At 49.1% G+C, this 15,349-nt stretch overlaps 1 protein-coding gene across 1 annotated transcript in view; it reads left to right on the forward strand.

Moving 5' to 3' along the window:
* Positions 1–15,349, forward strand: part of GPD2 (glycerol-3-phosphate dehydrogenase 2) — a 49,371-nt gene that overhangs the window by 23,595 nt on the left and 10,427 nt on the right. The window contains exons 7-8 of the mRNA XM_088519802.1: positions 10,471–10,635; positions 11,698–11,842. Of these exons, the coding sequence (XP_088375928.1) occupies positions 10,471–10,635; positions 11,698–11,842 (310 nt within the window). The remainder of the gene's footprint in view (positions 1–10,470; positions 10,636–11,697; positions 11,843–15,349) is intronic.

Consider the following 15,349-nt stretch of genomic DNA (forward strand, 5'->3'; position numbering starts at 1 on the left):
TGGGTGTACACAATGTGTCCTATTTATTCAAGGTTTCCTTTGAAGCCACAACTTACAAGTTTGTTTCTTAGGGGTACATGTCAGACTTCATTTAGCATTTGTTGGTATTAGGATACTCCTGAATAGCAAAAAGGCAACATTTTGGGGGAAGAATGTGGCTGCTATCTGAGCAGTGATCTGTCAGTTCCATTTATGTAGCTCAAGGAAAATTGGAAGAGAGGCACCATGGAGAAGCTAACGCTGGGGTCTCACGAGCAGGAACAGAATTATTTTAAAGCATCTTAAATGAAGAATTAATCTCCATTTCAATTGTACATAACTCATTATGCTAAGAACTAGGAAAAACACCAAAGCAAAGACCCAGCTGACCAGGATATTACAATTAAGGGTTTTGAAATGCTTGCTAATTCTGAGAGGCAGAATTCTTTTTAAGGTGCATTATTTTGTATCTTCAGGTTCTTGAAGGTTTTTTTCTCCATGTATTTTGCCCTGAAAGATGAGTCTTAAGTGTCTAAGGAAAATGGGCTTTCCTGAGTCAGTCTTGAATTTAAAATTTTCAGGTGTTGTTGATCCTGCTCTGTGTTGGATTTGCTGTTTATTTTGTGGGCACAGGGATGAACACGCAGTGCTCCTGTGAGCAGTGCCCGTCCCCGCTGTGGCACATGGCCTTGGCTGGTTGTCACGCTGTTCCACGAACGCCCCGCGTACGCGCTGGCGGTGAGTGACAGCGCTCGGTGGAACTTACGAATTCTGCCCCAAAATATTTTAGTGCGGAGCTTATTTAAAGGTGGAAAAGCGAACCTTTCACCGAGGATTTAGCTTCCCTTGTTTACCACAAACCCCATGAGAAATCCTTCCCGGGCACACATGCACACACACAAAAATCAATGTAAAAGAGTAAAGCATTCATTAAGCTGTCAAAAATGGAATAAATGCCTTTTTTTATTATTTAGGCTGTTGTAGCTATTTTTCCTAGAATTTGAGTGTGTCCTGAATTATGAAATATTATAGCTTTATAATTCAGATTTGACAAATTAATGTTTTGAGAGCATGGGGAGCTGCAGTAGGGGTATTACCCTATTATAAATGCAGACAACTGTATGACTTTTCTTTCTTTTTTTTTTCTTCCCTGGATTTAAAAACTCTTTGACAGTTTGTGACTAAGAAGATTTTTTTTCCATAGGTGAAATACATTGCTAACCATATTTCTTGATATTTCGCGCCTGAAGCTGGATGAATTGGGGAAGTCTTGCAGGCACTCTGGCTGGAGGTGTAGCATGGAAAAGACTGCATATATCCTCCATAGCCGGGTGCTTTCAAATATGTTTTCCCATATAATAGAGATGTATGTAAAGTCCTGAAGAAAATCAGAAGGCTGCTTCGGGAAGGCAGGTCACGAAGGTATTACTGGCTGCCTCTGGTGGAATATGCGTAAAATGAAATACAAGTCTAAATTTGAGAAAATAGTAATATTTTTCTTATCTGAGATTAGTATAAATATTAGCGGGGAAGAGAAAAGCTTAATCTCTGTTATAAAAGGTACTTCTGAATTCCCTGATAAAATCTGTTGAGTCTCTGCTTCCTTGTAAAGCTCTTCAGTGCAAAGTCATTTGTATCGTGGAGCGCTTTATCCATCAAAGCGCTTTTTATCATTTTCAGAAGGGGTAAAATCGGTGGTTTGGACTGAGTCGCCTCTTTAACCCAGTCGTGCCCCTGTCAAGGCCGCGCGGCCGGGGCGCCCCGCGCGTTCCGCTGCGCCGCGCTTCTCCCTTCTTTTCCCTGCTCTTTTATTTTTTCCTGCTTTTTTGCTGGAGGCGGCGTTCCCAAAAGCATGATAACTGCATCTCCTGCTGTACCTGTAACAATTTAATTGTGTAAGTCAGCCCAGTCAAGCATCCCCGGCTTATGACTGGGAGACATGAAATTCATTGTCATTATTGTCCCTGTCATTTTGGATCATTATATCCCGCTGCAGAATTTTCCTCACTCGAGTGCGTTCCTACCTCCAGGAAGCGGGGATTATGGCTGAGGTTGGGGTGGGGGCAGGACTGTGAACTGCATTTACCTCGGGGGAGCCACAGATTAAATTGGCTTTGCTCTGTGACTTGCTGCATTCGTCTGTTTGTACGCCGTGGGTTTAAGGTTGGAAATGATGAATATTCTAGTGAATTCTCTGCCTTTTTTTATGCTCTTATAAGCAAAGGATGATTTTCTTTTTTTTCCTCCCTTAAGTGAACGGTGAATAATTCTTCAGATCATGTTACCAAAAAGATTTAAGATTATTCTTGAGCAAAATGACATTATTTGCACATTGTGCCACAAACATGTTAGTATTCCCCAGCGTGTCATGGCTTTGAGAGGGAAGCCTCCATTGAAGCATGTAACTTTGTTGTAATTTATATGTGTGCATTTTATGTGAGCGTAATAGCAGCTCGTTAGTTAATATGCACATCGTTCCATAGCGTGGATGGGAAAATATGTATGTTGAGGGAAAATCGATTGCGCGGTTTCCATCATGCTACGTTTTTATGTGAGGTCTTAAAGGTGTTTAAACGTTTGCTTTGCTCCCGCAGGAGCTCATAAAAGGCGCGCGGGGGAGCGGGCGCGCGGGGCCCGTCGTGGCTGCGCGGGGCAGAGCCCTGGTGCGCCGGGGTGCCGCGGGGCCACCCGCCGAGCGGCCGGCAGCGCCCCGCGGCCGTGGCACCCGGCCCGCACGCGGCTCGCGCGGCCGCCCTGCCCCGTGCGCCGGCCCGGGCTCTCCGGAGAGCATCGGCGTGGCAGCGTGCGGAGGAGCTCGCCCGAGCGCGGCACGGAGCCCACCCAGGGCGGGCCCTGAGCTCGCCCAAGCTGGGCATGGAGCTCAGCTGAGGTAGGGCCCTAAGCCTGCCTGAGCTGGGCACAGAGCTCGTCTGAACCAGGCCTGGAGCTCAGCTGAGGTAGGGCCCTAAGCCTGCCTGAGCTGGGCACAGAGCTTGTCTGAACCAGGCCTGGAGCTCAGCCGAGGTAGGGCCCTAAGCCTGCCTGAGCTGGGCACAGAGCTCATCTGAACCAGGGCTGGAGCTCAGCCGAGGTAGGGCCCTAAGCCTGCCTGAGCTGGGCACAGAGCTCGTCTGAGCCAGGCCTGGAGCTCAGCTGAGGTAGGGCCCTAAGCCTGCCTGAGCTGGGCACAGAGCTTGTCTGAACCAGGCCTGGAGCTCAGCCGAGGTAGGGCCCTAAGCCTGCCTGAGCTGAGCACAGAGCTCGCCTGAGCGGGTGCCTGGAGCTCGCCCGAACCGGACCCAGAGCTCACCCAAACTGGGCCTGAGCTCGCCCGAGTGGGCGCGGAGCTCGCGTGAGCGGCGCTGCACTGTGCTGCACTGCTCTGCACTGCTCTGCACTGCGCTGCACTGCTCTGCGCTGCGCTGCGGGCGCCGTCGCTCCTCGAGGCGCGCCGCGGCGCCGGGAGGCAACCTGACACGGGCGCGCTCCCGCCCCGCTCGGCCGCGCGCCGCCGCCCTGACAGTTGTTTGCGGTGACATTTTAGCACAGTTTCCACAAACTGACAGTGACAATGTTGGGTTTCATTTTAACACTGCGCCTTTACCCGCACTGACACTGCAATATGATTGCAGTGACAAGTTGAAGGCTCATACAAAAGAAGTGGGAAACAACATAATTACAAAGCAGTGGCACAGAGCAATAATTCCAAACTTTCCCATCTGCTGTGCTGGGTGTTGTGCTGTTTTTAGTGCTGGTGTCTCAGCTTCAGTGTAACTTCTGGCTTTGGTGCTGTAGCATGGCAGTGGAGTGAGGAGAGATCAACGTCTTTAGGCTATTGTGAGATACACACACACACACACACACATATGTATAGATATATTTGTTTTTTAAGCAACACAAAACAAGCTTCTCTGGGCCCCCCTGGTTTCAGCTGTATTTGTTTACCTGTAGCTGCGCACATAGGTTGGAACGTTACTTTCATGTCCTAATCTTTATCATGATCCTGCTTTTTTTTTTTTTAATGTTCAATTTATTTTTCACAGCTTTCTCCATGTCTCTAACCCTTCCCTATGCCAGCAGTCTCAATTCCTGCAGTTGCGGAGTGGGGCCCGTCCCGCGGGTGGCTGCGCCACGTGGCCGGGTGTCCGCGCGCCGCCGTGCTGAGCGGTGCCGGGGCCGCCGCTCGGGTAAGCGACGCCCCAGCCTGCCGTGGGGGACGGAGGTGAACAGAAACGGCCGGGGGGGGCCTGGGCTTTCCTCTCCTGGTCTTTGTGCGTGTGGTCTGAGTTTGCGCCGAGCGGAAGGAGCAGGAATTTGTTCTAAGATACGGCTGCTACTTGATTGTTTTACAAACATGAGGTGTCAAATCTGAAGCCTGAGTGTTGGAAAAAAAATTACCTGGGAATAGGCTAGACTCCAGGCTCTCGTTGCCATTGCCTTTCCCTAAGGAGGGAGGACTCAAAATAAATATTTTATTTATTTAATTTCCATAGGAATAAAAACTTTGGTCAAATCTCTCTTTTTTTTTTTTCCTCCCCCTTCTTCATCTTCCCCAGTGCGAAGTGCGTATTTAGGTTTGTATTATTCCTCCCACTTGAGATATATTTCAGCAGTGTGGATAACCAAATGGAAAGCAGAACTCGAATTATACCCGGTTTGTGTAAGAAGTATTAATAGTGCGGTGTGCCTTGCTGCATTACTGGCCGTGGGTGTAGCAGAACTGACTCCACTGAGTCACAATGCTCTTCCCTCTCACCAGCCCAGGCACAGACAACACGCCAGCTCCGGATCCTGGAAAGCCTGCTGCTCTGCAGTGATTGTGCCCTCGTCTAAATGCCACGTGATTCAGAGTCAGAAATGCTTTCAGGTCCGAGGGCACCTATTTTTCTGGTTTGTTTTTGAATGCAACTTGTCGCTCGTGACTCAGATTTGATGTTAACCTCTGAATTTATTCTGCTTATGTTTGGGAGAAGACTCTACGGCTCTACTGCCTTCTCTAAGGAGTCTGGAAAATTTTTATTTGCTCCAACTAAATCATAGCACCGCGTTTCAATACAACAGATTTTCATATCTACAGCAGCTGTTGAGTTCCTGTTTTAATACTCGTAATAAAACTGCTTATGTGATTAAGCACTTTTTAATAAAAATCGGAGGGTGTGGGCAGCCTAGATGACTTCTAAGTTATTTATAATTATAGATCATGAGCTTTAATTTGTTAAGGTGTGTGCGTATATATATTCAACAAGAAGATTTTCGTGCACCTTGAACGTGTTATCTGATTTCTTGCACTGCTTTTCTTTGCTATGTGAATGCAATTATCTAGTGCAAGGCTGCTGGAGGAGCATGATTTGTCTGAACAGAAATGCACTCTTTAAATTACTTTGCATATATCAGAGCTTTTGGGGACAACGGGTGTCTCAATATTGTGATGACCCGGTAATATGCCTGTCTTGATAGTGCCTGATAGGTTTTTGGGTGCGTTCCAAATTCAAGGGATTGCTTTGAGATGCAGTTAAATATTTTAACTAAATAAGTGGTGTTCACCGATAGCAGTCATGGAGCAGCAGACAAGCAGGAGATTAATTTGCAAGCGTTTAGCTTGCTGTTATCCCCTGGAAAGAAAGCAGAGCCCCTGCCCGCCCGCGCGTGTGCGGCTGCATTATGCGCACGGGGATGGGGAACGCGGCCGGGCGCTCCTCCAGAGCCTCCTGTTCCTGCCTCCGTCGAGAGCAGCCCGAGCCCCTTGTGGGACACGGGCCGCTGGGGAAGGGTCATGAAGGCCGGCGCGGAGCCGCGTTCCCAAGGCGTCGCTCGAGGGGGGCCCAGAGCCGGCGCGGGACGGGGCTGCGGGAAGGCGCCCGTGGCCGTGGCCGTGACCATGGCCGTGACTGTGACCGTGGCAGTGGCCCTGGCCGGCCGGGGCTCTGGAGCCAGGCTCGGGTTTAACTGGGGCGAGCACCACTGCGTGTGTGTGTGTGTGTGTGTGTGTGTGTTTGACACAACTGCGCTCCCGGCACAGCAGGGATGTGCAGTAGCAAAGCTTCACTTTTTATGCTGAAAAATAGCTAACGTAAACAAAACGTTGCTCCTTAGTACCTGAGCAAACAAAGCGTTCCCTTGGGGCTGCTGTGCTGCTCGCGGCGGCTGGACAGGCACTGCAGAGCAGCAGGCGTTAGCAAGCCGAGGCTTCCGTGGGCACCCTGCTGTGCGCTGGCCCTCGAAGCCCTCCGCCTCCTCCTCCTCTTCCTCCTCCTCCTCCTCCTCCTCCTCCTCCTCAGTGGCACCGCGGCCACAGCCACCCGCCTTCCCCGCGGAGGAGCAGGGCCGGGACGCTCTGGTCATCCCTAGACGTGTGTCAAAGATAGCACAGGATCAACAAAACGCACTTGTCTGCAGTCAGACACGGTGCCGGGCCCCGGAGCGGCGTTTTGTGCAGGTCGGGAGTCTTGCAGACAGGGAAGATCTGCGGGCCCAGTCTGTTAAATTACAGCTCGCTACGTGTTGCATGTAGCTGTGTAAAAACACAGATAAAAATGTTTATGAAAACTGACATTTGAACATACAATGCTAGAAACTGTTGTGATACTTTGCTTTGGCAGGCACTGCTGACAAAGATGCTTGGGGTTTCAGACAACTATCTGCTTACGTTGCTTTGTGTTTTCCTTAGTGTTGTAGGCCACTATTAATAGAAAAACTTCTTTGCATACTTTTAGGCAGGAATTAGATAAAAGTGAAAGATGGCAGGAAAGAGCCACTGTGCCGAATATGCTAGAAGCAGCAGAGTGCATTATTCCAATTAACCCTGTGGTTTTCAAACAACTCTACTAAATCAGTCACAAACAAATTTCTACAGTCTGTGGGCTTTGTTGCCACTACTGGCTGTGTTTCAGCATAGATAAAAATAAAATTGAATGTACACTATGTGCGCTCTGTGGGAGGATTCTGCTAGTGCCAGCGGAAGCATTGTCTGTTGATCTTTGAAGAAATACAACATTTGTTACGAAGGAATGGAAATAGAATTTTCCTAAATTACAAAAAAAAAAGAGAAGAAATTATAAACCAAATGGCATCACTGTTGGTCTAGAAATGATTTAGAACGCACTCAGACAAAATGTCTTCACGCACTAAATGTCTTCACCAGCCTCTTAAGAATAAAGTGGCTCTTTTCCCCAAGAGGATGCCCTGTCACTTCAATGAGAGCAGTTAGGCCTGCGCTTCGTTGACAGCAAAGTCAACTACCCTTAATGAAAATGAAGTGATCGCATCATTGTTACCCTGCGATGAGCAGGTGACAACAGCAAATAATGACAGGGCGACTGTTGCGGGTTTGCCTGCCATAAGTAGCTTAAAGGATTTGGTCATCCTCTTGCTTTCCAGTTAGGGTGCCTCCACTGGCTTACTGATGTGTGCTTAAAAAGAAAAAAAGCCCAATTTCTTTAACGTAGTCATTCCCCCAAAACGTCTGGAACAAAGTGGGGGTGAACTAGCAGGGTTGCCCTGAGAGCGGGGGGCTGCTTGTTTTGTTTGGCTTTGAAGCACTGAGGTGCTTTAAAGTGACGCGAAGGACGGAGGGTGCAGACCTGTCTGCAGCAGATAATCCAGAACCCGCTCTGGAAGGCCTGGCTGCCTCGCCACGTACCGCACCGCTCTGCCTCGTGTATTCTGGGATGTGCGGACGACAACAGCGGGACCGGTGTCAGGAAAGCCTGATGTGCCTGCTGTGAGGAGGAGCAAGCTGGGTGTTATCTTGGGCTTGGAGGAGCTCGGGTTGCATGAGGACGGTGGTGTTCGACTGGAACCGCGAAACACCTGAAATGCAAAATCCTGGTTTTGCTTCGTCCTTTCATTCCTTAGAGCGATAAGGGTCACCTGAGCACGGAGCACAGACTGCTCCTTCTGAAGCGATCGCTCTGCGGGCCAGTCCTGCCCAGCGCGCCCATAGCCCCGATCCCGTGGTGAGCGCTGGAGCGATGCTGTGTGGAGCGGCCTCGGGCGAGGCGCAGGAAGCGCCCGGAGCCGCCGCCGCCGCGCTCTGCCGGGGCGCGGGCCTTGGAGAAAGCGCGGAAAAGCTGTGCGCGAGCGCGAGAAATTCCCTTGCTGTCGCCCCGGGTTAGCAAAGCGAGGTGTCATTCTGCAGCTGATAGGACGCTCAGCTGAGAGGTCTCTCTCGATCTGGCTCAAACGCAGATCTCTCCAGAGCTCTCCTGCTCATCCTAGGAAAGGCTCCGGGACGCCCCACTGCAGATGATACAGATTATATCAATCCGAAGCCGGTGTTTGCTTGCTTTGCTCTCTCCTTCTCTCTCTCCCTCTTTCTTTTTTCCTCCTGCTTGTGTAGTTAATCAGGAACTCATTATTTCCCACTTTTCTTCCTGCAAACGTAATACATAGGCGTTCAGAATTCCTTTTGGACAGCTGCGAATGGAGTAATAGCAAGCACATCATCATAACGATTGTGTGAAAGAGGTGAGAGTTTTGGAGAACGCATGAAAACGTTAGTTTGAACACAGGGCCTCGAGTGCTGCACTGTGCTGAGCACGTCCCCGGCTCCCTCTGACGTTCCGGGAATTAGGAGTCTCAGCCAAACACTGAGCAGCTCTCAGAGCTTGGGCCCAAGAAGCAATTGTTACTTGTGTGTTTGTTCTTGTTAGAAATTAAGGCTGCTCCTTCATTACTCATTCTGTGGATCAGTTTCTCTGGATTGCTCTCAGCCTAGACAAATAAGCCACAAAACTGGGAAAAGGCAAGCTTGCAAAATTTAAACAAAAAGACTTCCCTCCCACGGACCAAAATTAATATTGGCTGTAGCTGTGACTTGTGTGATGAATCCGCAGTCTGGGTCAGCCTTAGGAAAACTGTTGGTATCGGATACCACCTTATGTATGGATAGCAAGAATAAATTGCTAGAGGATAAAAAGTAGCTGAGGAAACCTCCTCAGGCCTGAGAGGCTTCATTCAGCGCCCGGAAAGGGCTATCCGAGGGTGTCGTTGCTGCCCGCGCCGGCGCCCTCCGTTCCTGCCCGCCGTGGCGCGCGGCTCCGCCGCGGCGTGGGCAGCCGCAGCAACGCACCAGCGGGTCCTTCCTCTCCCGCCCCTGCCTCTCGCCTCGCTCCGGTGCTCTCTTTGCACATGAGACGCTGTACATGCTCCCAGCCCTTCATTAAAATGTTCGGGTTGGAGGTAGAGCTCATAAGGTCATTTTATCCATTGCTCGACGCTCCTGCAGCATGAATGTTGATGCATGTATTTAATGATTTGCCTGCCACTTCTGACAGATGGTTGTTTGGTCTTAGCAGCTTCTGGAGCATCTGCAGCTCTTGGTGACTCCCTGCTCAGTTGTTTCGCTGTTCTTCTCTGCAGTTTATTCCGGGCATTGTTTGGTTAGTTGAGCCAGAGCCACTGCTCCTTCCCCGTCGGTGCTTTATCACGCTACGTTTTTGTACCCTTAGCGCAACTTTTCGGGAGTCGAAGACTGATTGCCGGTGTTGTGGCGGCGGGAGAGCTCGGAGCTCGGGGAGGGGAAGTGGAGCCCGCCAGGCCATTGATCCCATCTTTATAACTTTGCCCTTTTAGCTAGTAACAGATTATTTGCGCCGTGGGTCGAGATGGCACAGACAGGATCGGAAGGACCACGTTTTACATAAATCATTTATACTAAATGTTTGGAACGCTGGCAACATAAATCAACAACAATATCTATTACGAATTCATCACATTATCAGTATTATCTTTGATAGAACCCACCCCAGCGCGTGGGAAGGCGAGCCGTAGCTCGGGAAGTTTAGCCTTTGGAGAATTAATTATTCAGGACACACAGAACCTGGCCATTCCAATGTAGAGTAATTCCTCCTAGCCAGCATCCAGGATCTTAACTTCAGTGGCAATAATAAATAGGAAAGTCTCAGGTGAAGCCAGTATTTTAAAGTAATTAATCATCTTCCCCTCGTGGTCCCTCTGCCTCTCTCTTGGTTTTCTTTAACGAGGGAATTTCGGTAATAAATCTTTAATGATATATGTTAAGAATCCTTCATTAATTCTTGTCTGCTTATTTCTTCTCTTTGATGGTTTTGTGTTGTATGTAGTGGGGGGAAACTGCATACAAAGGAAGCAGCAGCGGGGAGCCCGGCCGGGAGCCGCGCGCCTCCCTGGGGAGGCCTCGTGGCCGTCGCGGTGCCGCGGCCGCCGCAGGGATGTCCTGGCCGCCGCGGGGTGCGCGGGGCGCGCGCTCCCGTCCCGCGCCGGCCCGGGTTGGCGCCAGCCCCTGGCTCCGCGGGCTCCGCGCGGGCAGGTGCGGCAGACGCGTAGCCGCGCAGCGCTCTGTGCGGCCGCGACCATGTATCTTTAAATAAATCTTGCCAGACCTGACCAGCCATCACGTCTATGCAATGTGACAGGGACAGATGTGACAGATCGGTTCTGACACACTTCCATAGCGCGAGCCCGTGGCTGGAGGTGACTCGTGTCCTTCCCCTGCTTGTGTCCCCGCTGCAGGACAGCACAACGACGCACGAATGAACCTCGCCATCGCCCTCACTGCTGCCAGGTACGGCGCTGCCACAGCCAATTACACTGAAGTGCTGCGCTTGCTCAAGAGCACGGACCCGCAGAGCGGCCGGGCGCGCGTGTGCGGCGCGCGCTGCAGGGACGTCCTCACAGGTGCGTGTGCGCGCGGAGCGAGCCGTAGCCTGCCGCCGCGCGCCGAGCCCGCCGCGTGCCCGAGCCTGCTGTGTGCCCTGAGCCCGCTGTGCCCCCAGCCCGCTGTGTGCCCCGAGCCTGCTGTGTGCTCCGAGCCCTCTGCGTGCCCTGAGCCCACCGTGCTCCGAGCCCGCTGTGTCCCCAGTCCGCTGTGTGCCCGAGCCTGCTGTGTGCCCTGAGCCCACTGTGCCCCCAGCCCGCTGTGTGCCCTGAGCCCACTGTGCCCCGAGCCTGCTGTGCCCCCAGCCCGCCGCGTGCCCGAGCCTGCTGTGTGCCCTGAGCCCACTGTGCGCCCCGAGCCCGCTGTGTGCCCGAGCCCGCTGTGTGCCCTGAGCCCGCTGTATGCCCCCAGCCCGCCGCGTGCCCGAGCCTGCTGTGTGCCCTGAGCCCTCTGTGCCCCGAGCCCGCTGTGCCCTGAGCCCGCACACTCGCACCGTGCCTGCTCCACGAGCCCGGCCAGCGAGCCGCTGGCGTGCAGGAGCACGCGGTGCCGAGGAGGAGGAGGAGGAGGAGGGTGGGGAACACAGATGTTTGTAGATCCCAATTAGGTGCCGAGGGAGACGGCCCCGCGGAGCGCAGCGGCATGTCATTAGCATCAATCATCGCTAACTTTTGTCAGCTTCCACTCGGAGCCCTGCGCTTTGGCAGGGCAGCCCGAGCTTTGCATCCAAACCCTTCTGTCAGCAGAGCTGATGTGGTGCACCGCGATGTGCTGCGCGCTGATGGGGCCGTTTACCGAGTTCAGGAGTTGACTGGAACGTCCCTTGTTTGAGAGGCAGATCCCAGCTAAAGAAACTCCTCTCTTGGCCTGCCTCGCGCCCTGCCTCTACGGGTGGCGTGGAATTGTGCTGCAAAGTGTTACATGAAAACACTATAATTTCTAAGAAACAATTCCAGCTGCCCGGCTCAGGCAAACACAGTATAACCTGCAGTAGGTTAAATTCATAGATAGATTAATAATCCCGGGTGTCAGGGAGGAGGAAAACAAATGGTGTGTGTGATTGATGCTGTTTTCTTTCACAGGGCAGGAATTTGATGTCAAAGCCAAATGTGTTATCAATGCTACAGGACCTTTCACAGACTCTGTGCGCAAAATGGATGATCAGGAAGTACCAAACATCTGTCAGCCAAGTGCAGGCGTGCACATTGTCATGCCTGGTTATTACAGGTAACGACACTCAGAGCCTAAACCATTTGTAACAGTCTCTGCTGGTGCCTGTAATAAATAAGGCTGCGGGGACGGGGCTTCTGGTTTTACGGTAGTCTTGAACGCATGCTTTGCTTTCCAAAGAAAGGCTGCTGGCACCGTGCCTATTAGAATAACAATTTTATCTATTCAGAAGCAGCCCAAGTCTTGTAGTCCTTACTTAAAGCTCATGAAGGCAAAACCCTCGCTGAAATGCAAGAGGGTTTAGGCAGAATATCTGCTACTGACTTGCAGAGGGCTCCTATTAGAATAAAGGGTTTTACAGCCGCATGTACTGACTGCCATTATAGCTCCCTTATGACCAAGCACCCTATAAAACCTTCTCGAGAGGTTGCCACCTTCGTGTAATTTTTTTTATTCTATTAAATGTCAAACTTCATATAATGACTATCTGCCATTAAGTTTTGCCACTGAAATGGTGCTATATTATAGCTCTAGTCATAATAAACACGAATATAGCATTTACACAATATAGAAAATAGTTCAAAAGAACATAATTTAACAAAATCCTGACGTTGAAGGAATGCATCCTGAAACATCTAATACAGATGTTGGGAGAAATACTGTTTCATTGAGGGAAACAATTACAGAGAAATATAAACAACATGGACAAAATATAGGGAGATTCCTGATATTGTAGCAGGATTTTCTTGTGAGCTAGAGCAACTTCTGTGTAAATTTCATTAAACTAGTCGAAGTCAGTATTGCATTTGTTCACATCAGAGTTCTTTACTGTAAATGCTGCCATAGTCCTCAAATAACTTGTGGTTCTATTTCTTTGGAGGTAGCCAAATCAAATGAGCAAATTAGGTATCTTCTTGTTGTGGCCATTTGTGAAGAAGCCACATTCGGCTCTACACCAAGAGAATATGTAATTGTGCAAGGAGACATTCCAAAACTTTGAATTGCCTGTGTAGAGTCAGGGAGAAGGTGGCTTGATACGCATGATAGCTCTGATTTATGTATTGTGTAATACCCTAATAATTTTAATTGGAAATCTGGAGAATTCTTGTTCTCCTTGTTCCCCAGTGTATGTCAGCATGTGGGCATTACTTTTCTTGGAAAATAGTATCTGCCCACGTACTGCCTCCACAGTGCTGCTGATCATATAAAACCGCCCTGAACCTCCTCTAGGTAGGATAGCTAAACCAAGGAACTGTGCTAAATAAAAAATACTTGTGGCATTTAATCTCAATTGCATCAAGTGTCTGCTCCTGGTGCCAAGTGAATACTCCCTAATGAGTAAGATTGTTGTTTCCTTGCATCTTCTTGTCTGGGTGATAGCTGTTCTGTAGAATCTTGGCCTGAGCTCACAAAGTGAAAGCTTTATAATCATAATCATTTATAACAAGCAGGTAGGTATTTTTATGTCTAAACATAATTAAGAATTTGTAAAATAATGTTAACAATGCGTTTATTTCCCACAGGATTTCTACCTTTTTATGTTCTTCATTAATAGTCTCAGTATCACTCTTCTCATTAATTCTATTTTTAGTGTATGCATATCTATTCTAGTAGCTGCAGTAGGTCTCTCTCACTCCTTGCCACTTAAGTATTTCATACTAAACGCGCTTCATAATTTTTCCTGACAAAATGAGAAAGGGAGGATTTCAGCTACCTCTGTTCACTTTCTGCCTAAAACGTGTCTATGTATGCAATACTTTTTAAATTCTTCTGACAGACTTCAGATCTTTTCAGCCTTTCTGGAATTTTAGTATCCGCTGTGCATTTCAAGTTAATAACACTGTTAGAGTTGAATTTGTATGGTAAACCTTCTTGAAGCAGTCTTGAAAGTCATCTATTCCCTGTTCAATGCATTTGTGGTGCCTCGGTGAAATGCTTCAGCTGAAGTCTTGCACGTCTGTTCTGCTGTCTGTAAAATGTCATACTCTAATGTCTGCCACGTCCTGACTTCAAGCTTGACAGTTCTGATCTGTTCTCCTGTTAAATCTTTCTATTTAATCTTGCAGCCACGCTGTGTGTGCACACGTGTTTGTGCGCATGTGTAGATATGAGACCATAACATCTCTTCTGTTTTCAAGTTTCTTTCCTCGTTTATCATATATTCTATGTGTATTTTCTAGTTTAAGCATACTTAAATGTAGACATTATACTCCAAACAAATCCAATTGTTTTGGAGCATCTCTTAGATGCTTTACAGTAGCTTTGTCATTAAGCTGGCAAAGGGCTAAGTTTCTTGTTTGTTCCGCGGACATCCCTTCAGACCTGTCGCGCTCTCAGGCGGTTGTGTTGACCCCGTAGTTTCTAGGGGAGGACGTGGCTTTGCCCTTGGCGCTGAAGCCTGCAACCCAAACTTGTACTTCGGCCTGCGCTGGCACCCGCTCCCCAGCGCGGGGACCGCTGTCCGTGCGTGCTGGAAGCGCGGGCCGTTCGCGGGTTCCCGCTCCGCGCTGCTGCGGCAGCCGGACCCGCGGGCAGACGCGCTGCTGCTGCGGAGGAGGCGCCGCCGGGCTCGTCCCGGGGCTCCTCGGGCGCCGCGCGGCGCCGGGGATGGAGCGGGAGCTTCCCGGGTGAAGCGCCGTCCTCGGCGCGGGGGACACCGCTTCATCCCTCCTCAGCATTTCGCTGTCATCCCATGTGGAAACGTTTCCTTACGTAGGAGAAAGTTGCCTTCCAGTTTCTACTTGTTTCTTTCTCATGTTTTAACCATTTTTACCTAAATTGCATTTTAAAATTTTATCCAAACTTTCGACATAGTATCTGTTCTGAAGTTTTCTGACTATTCTGATATTGTATATTAAATCTCTAGTTTCTTCTGTCTCTAAATCAATAGCTTTTTCATTTTAGAAAGTAATCATTTGTCTGACGTGATTTACCTTTCACAAATCTGTGTTGACTTCCCCTATTAAATTGTACTTCTCCAACTGTGTGTTTAAGCTGTCTACAAATATCATCTAAAAAATATTCTAATATACATGCTATATATGAAATTTTCAGCTTCTCTTCTAGCCTTTCCAGATATTGAAAACTTATCTCTAGTAATCAGTTTAGACTTCCTAAAAAATGAAATAATGACTGATTCTGCTTGTAGCTGTCTTAAACAGGTAATCCATATCCAACCAGTTCTCTGTCTGCCTTCAGCTTACAGTGTTAGTTACTGAAGTCCGTTGAATTATTTCCCTCTGGTGGTTCTTATTAGAGTCTAAAAATATCCCTCCTATCATGACCGTTATCAGAAATAGATGCAGAACCTGAGGATGGCGAAGCAGACTGCAAATGTTTTTCAGGAACCAGGAGTCCTTATAAATGAAAGTCAGTGTCTTTTCTTTTAAGTAAAAGTGAATGAGCAAATGGGTATAAAAGCTCTTTACTCAGCTCGGGTTCTTAGAGAAGCCCTTCTTCCCCCTAAAATATAAGTAAAGTTATTTAAATAAGAAAATTTTGTTTTCCTTTGCGCATGCAAACTTTTTAAAGTTATAACAGAAAAATGTTGACATATGAGTTAAA

This window comes from Tinamus guttatus, unplaced genomic scaffold (genome assembly GCF_059628265.1).
Source record: "Tinamus guttatus ecotype Peru unplaced genomic scaffold, ASM5962826v1 Tinamus_guttatus_pri_ptg000073l, whole genome shotgun sequence".
Lineage (NCBI taxonomy): Eukaryota > Metazoa > Chordata > Aves > Tinamiformes > Tinamidae > Tinamus > Tinamus guttatus.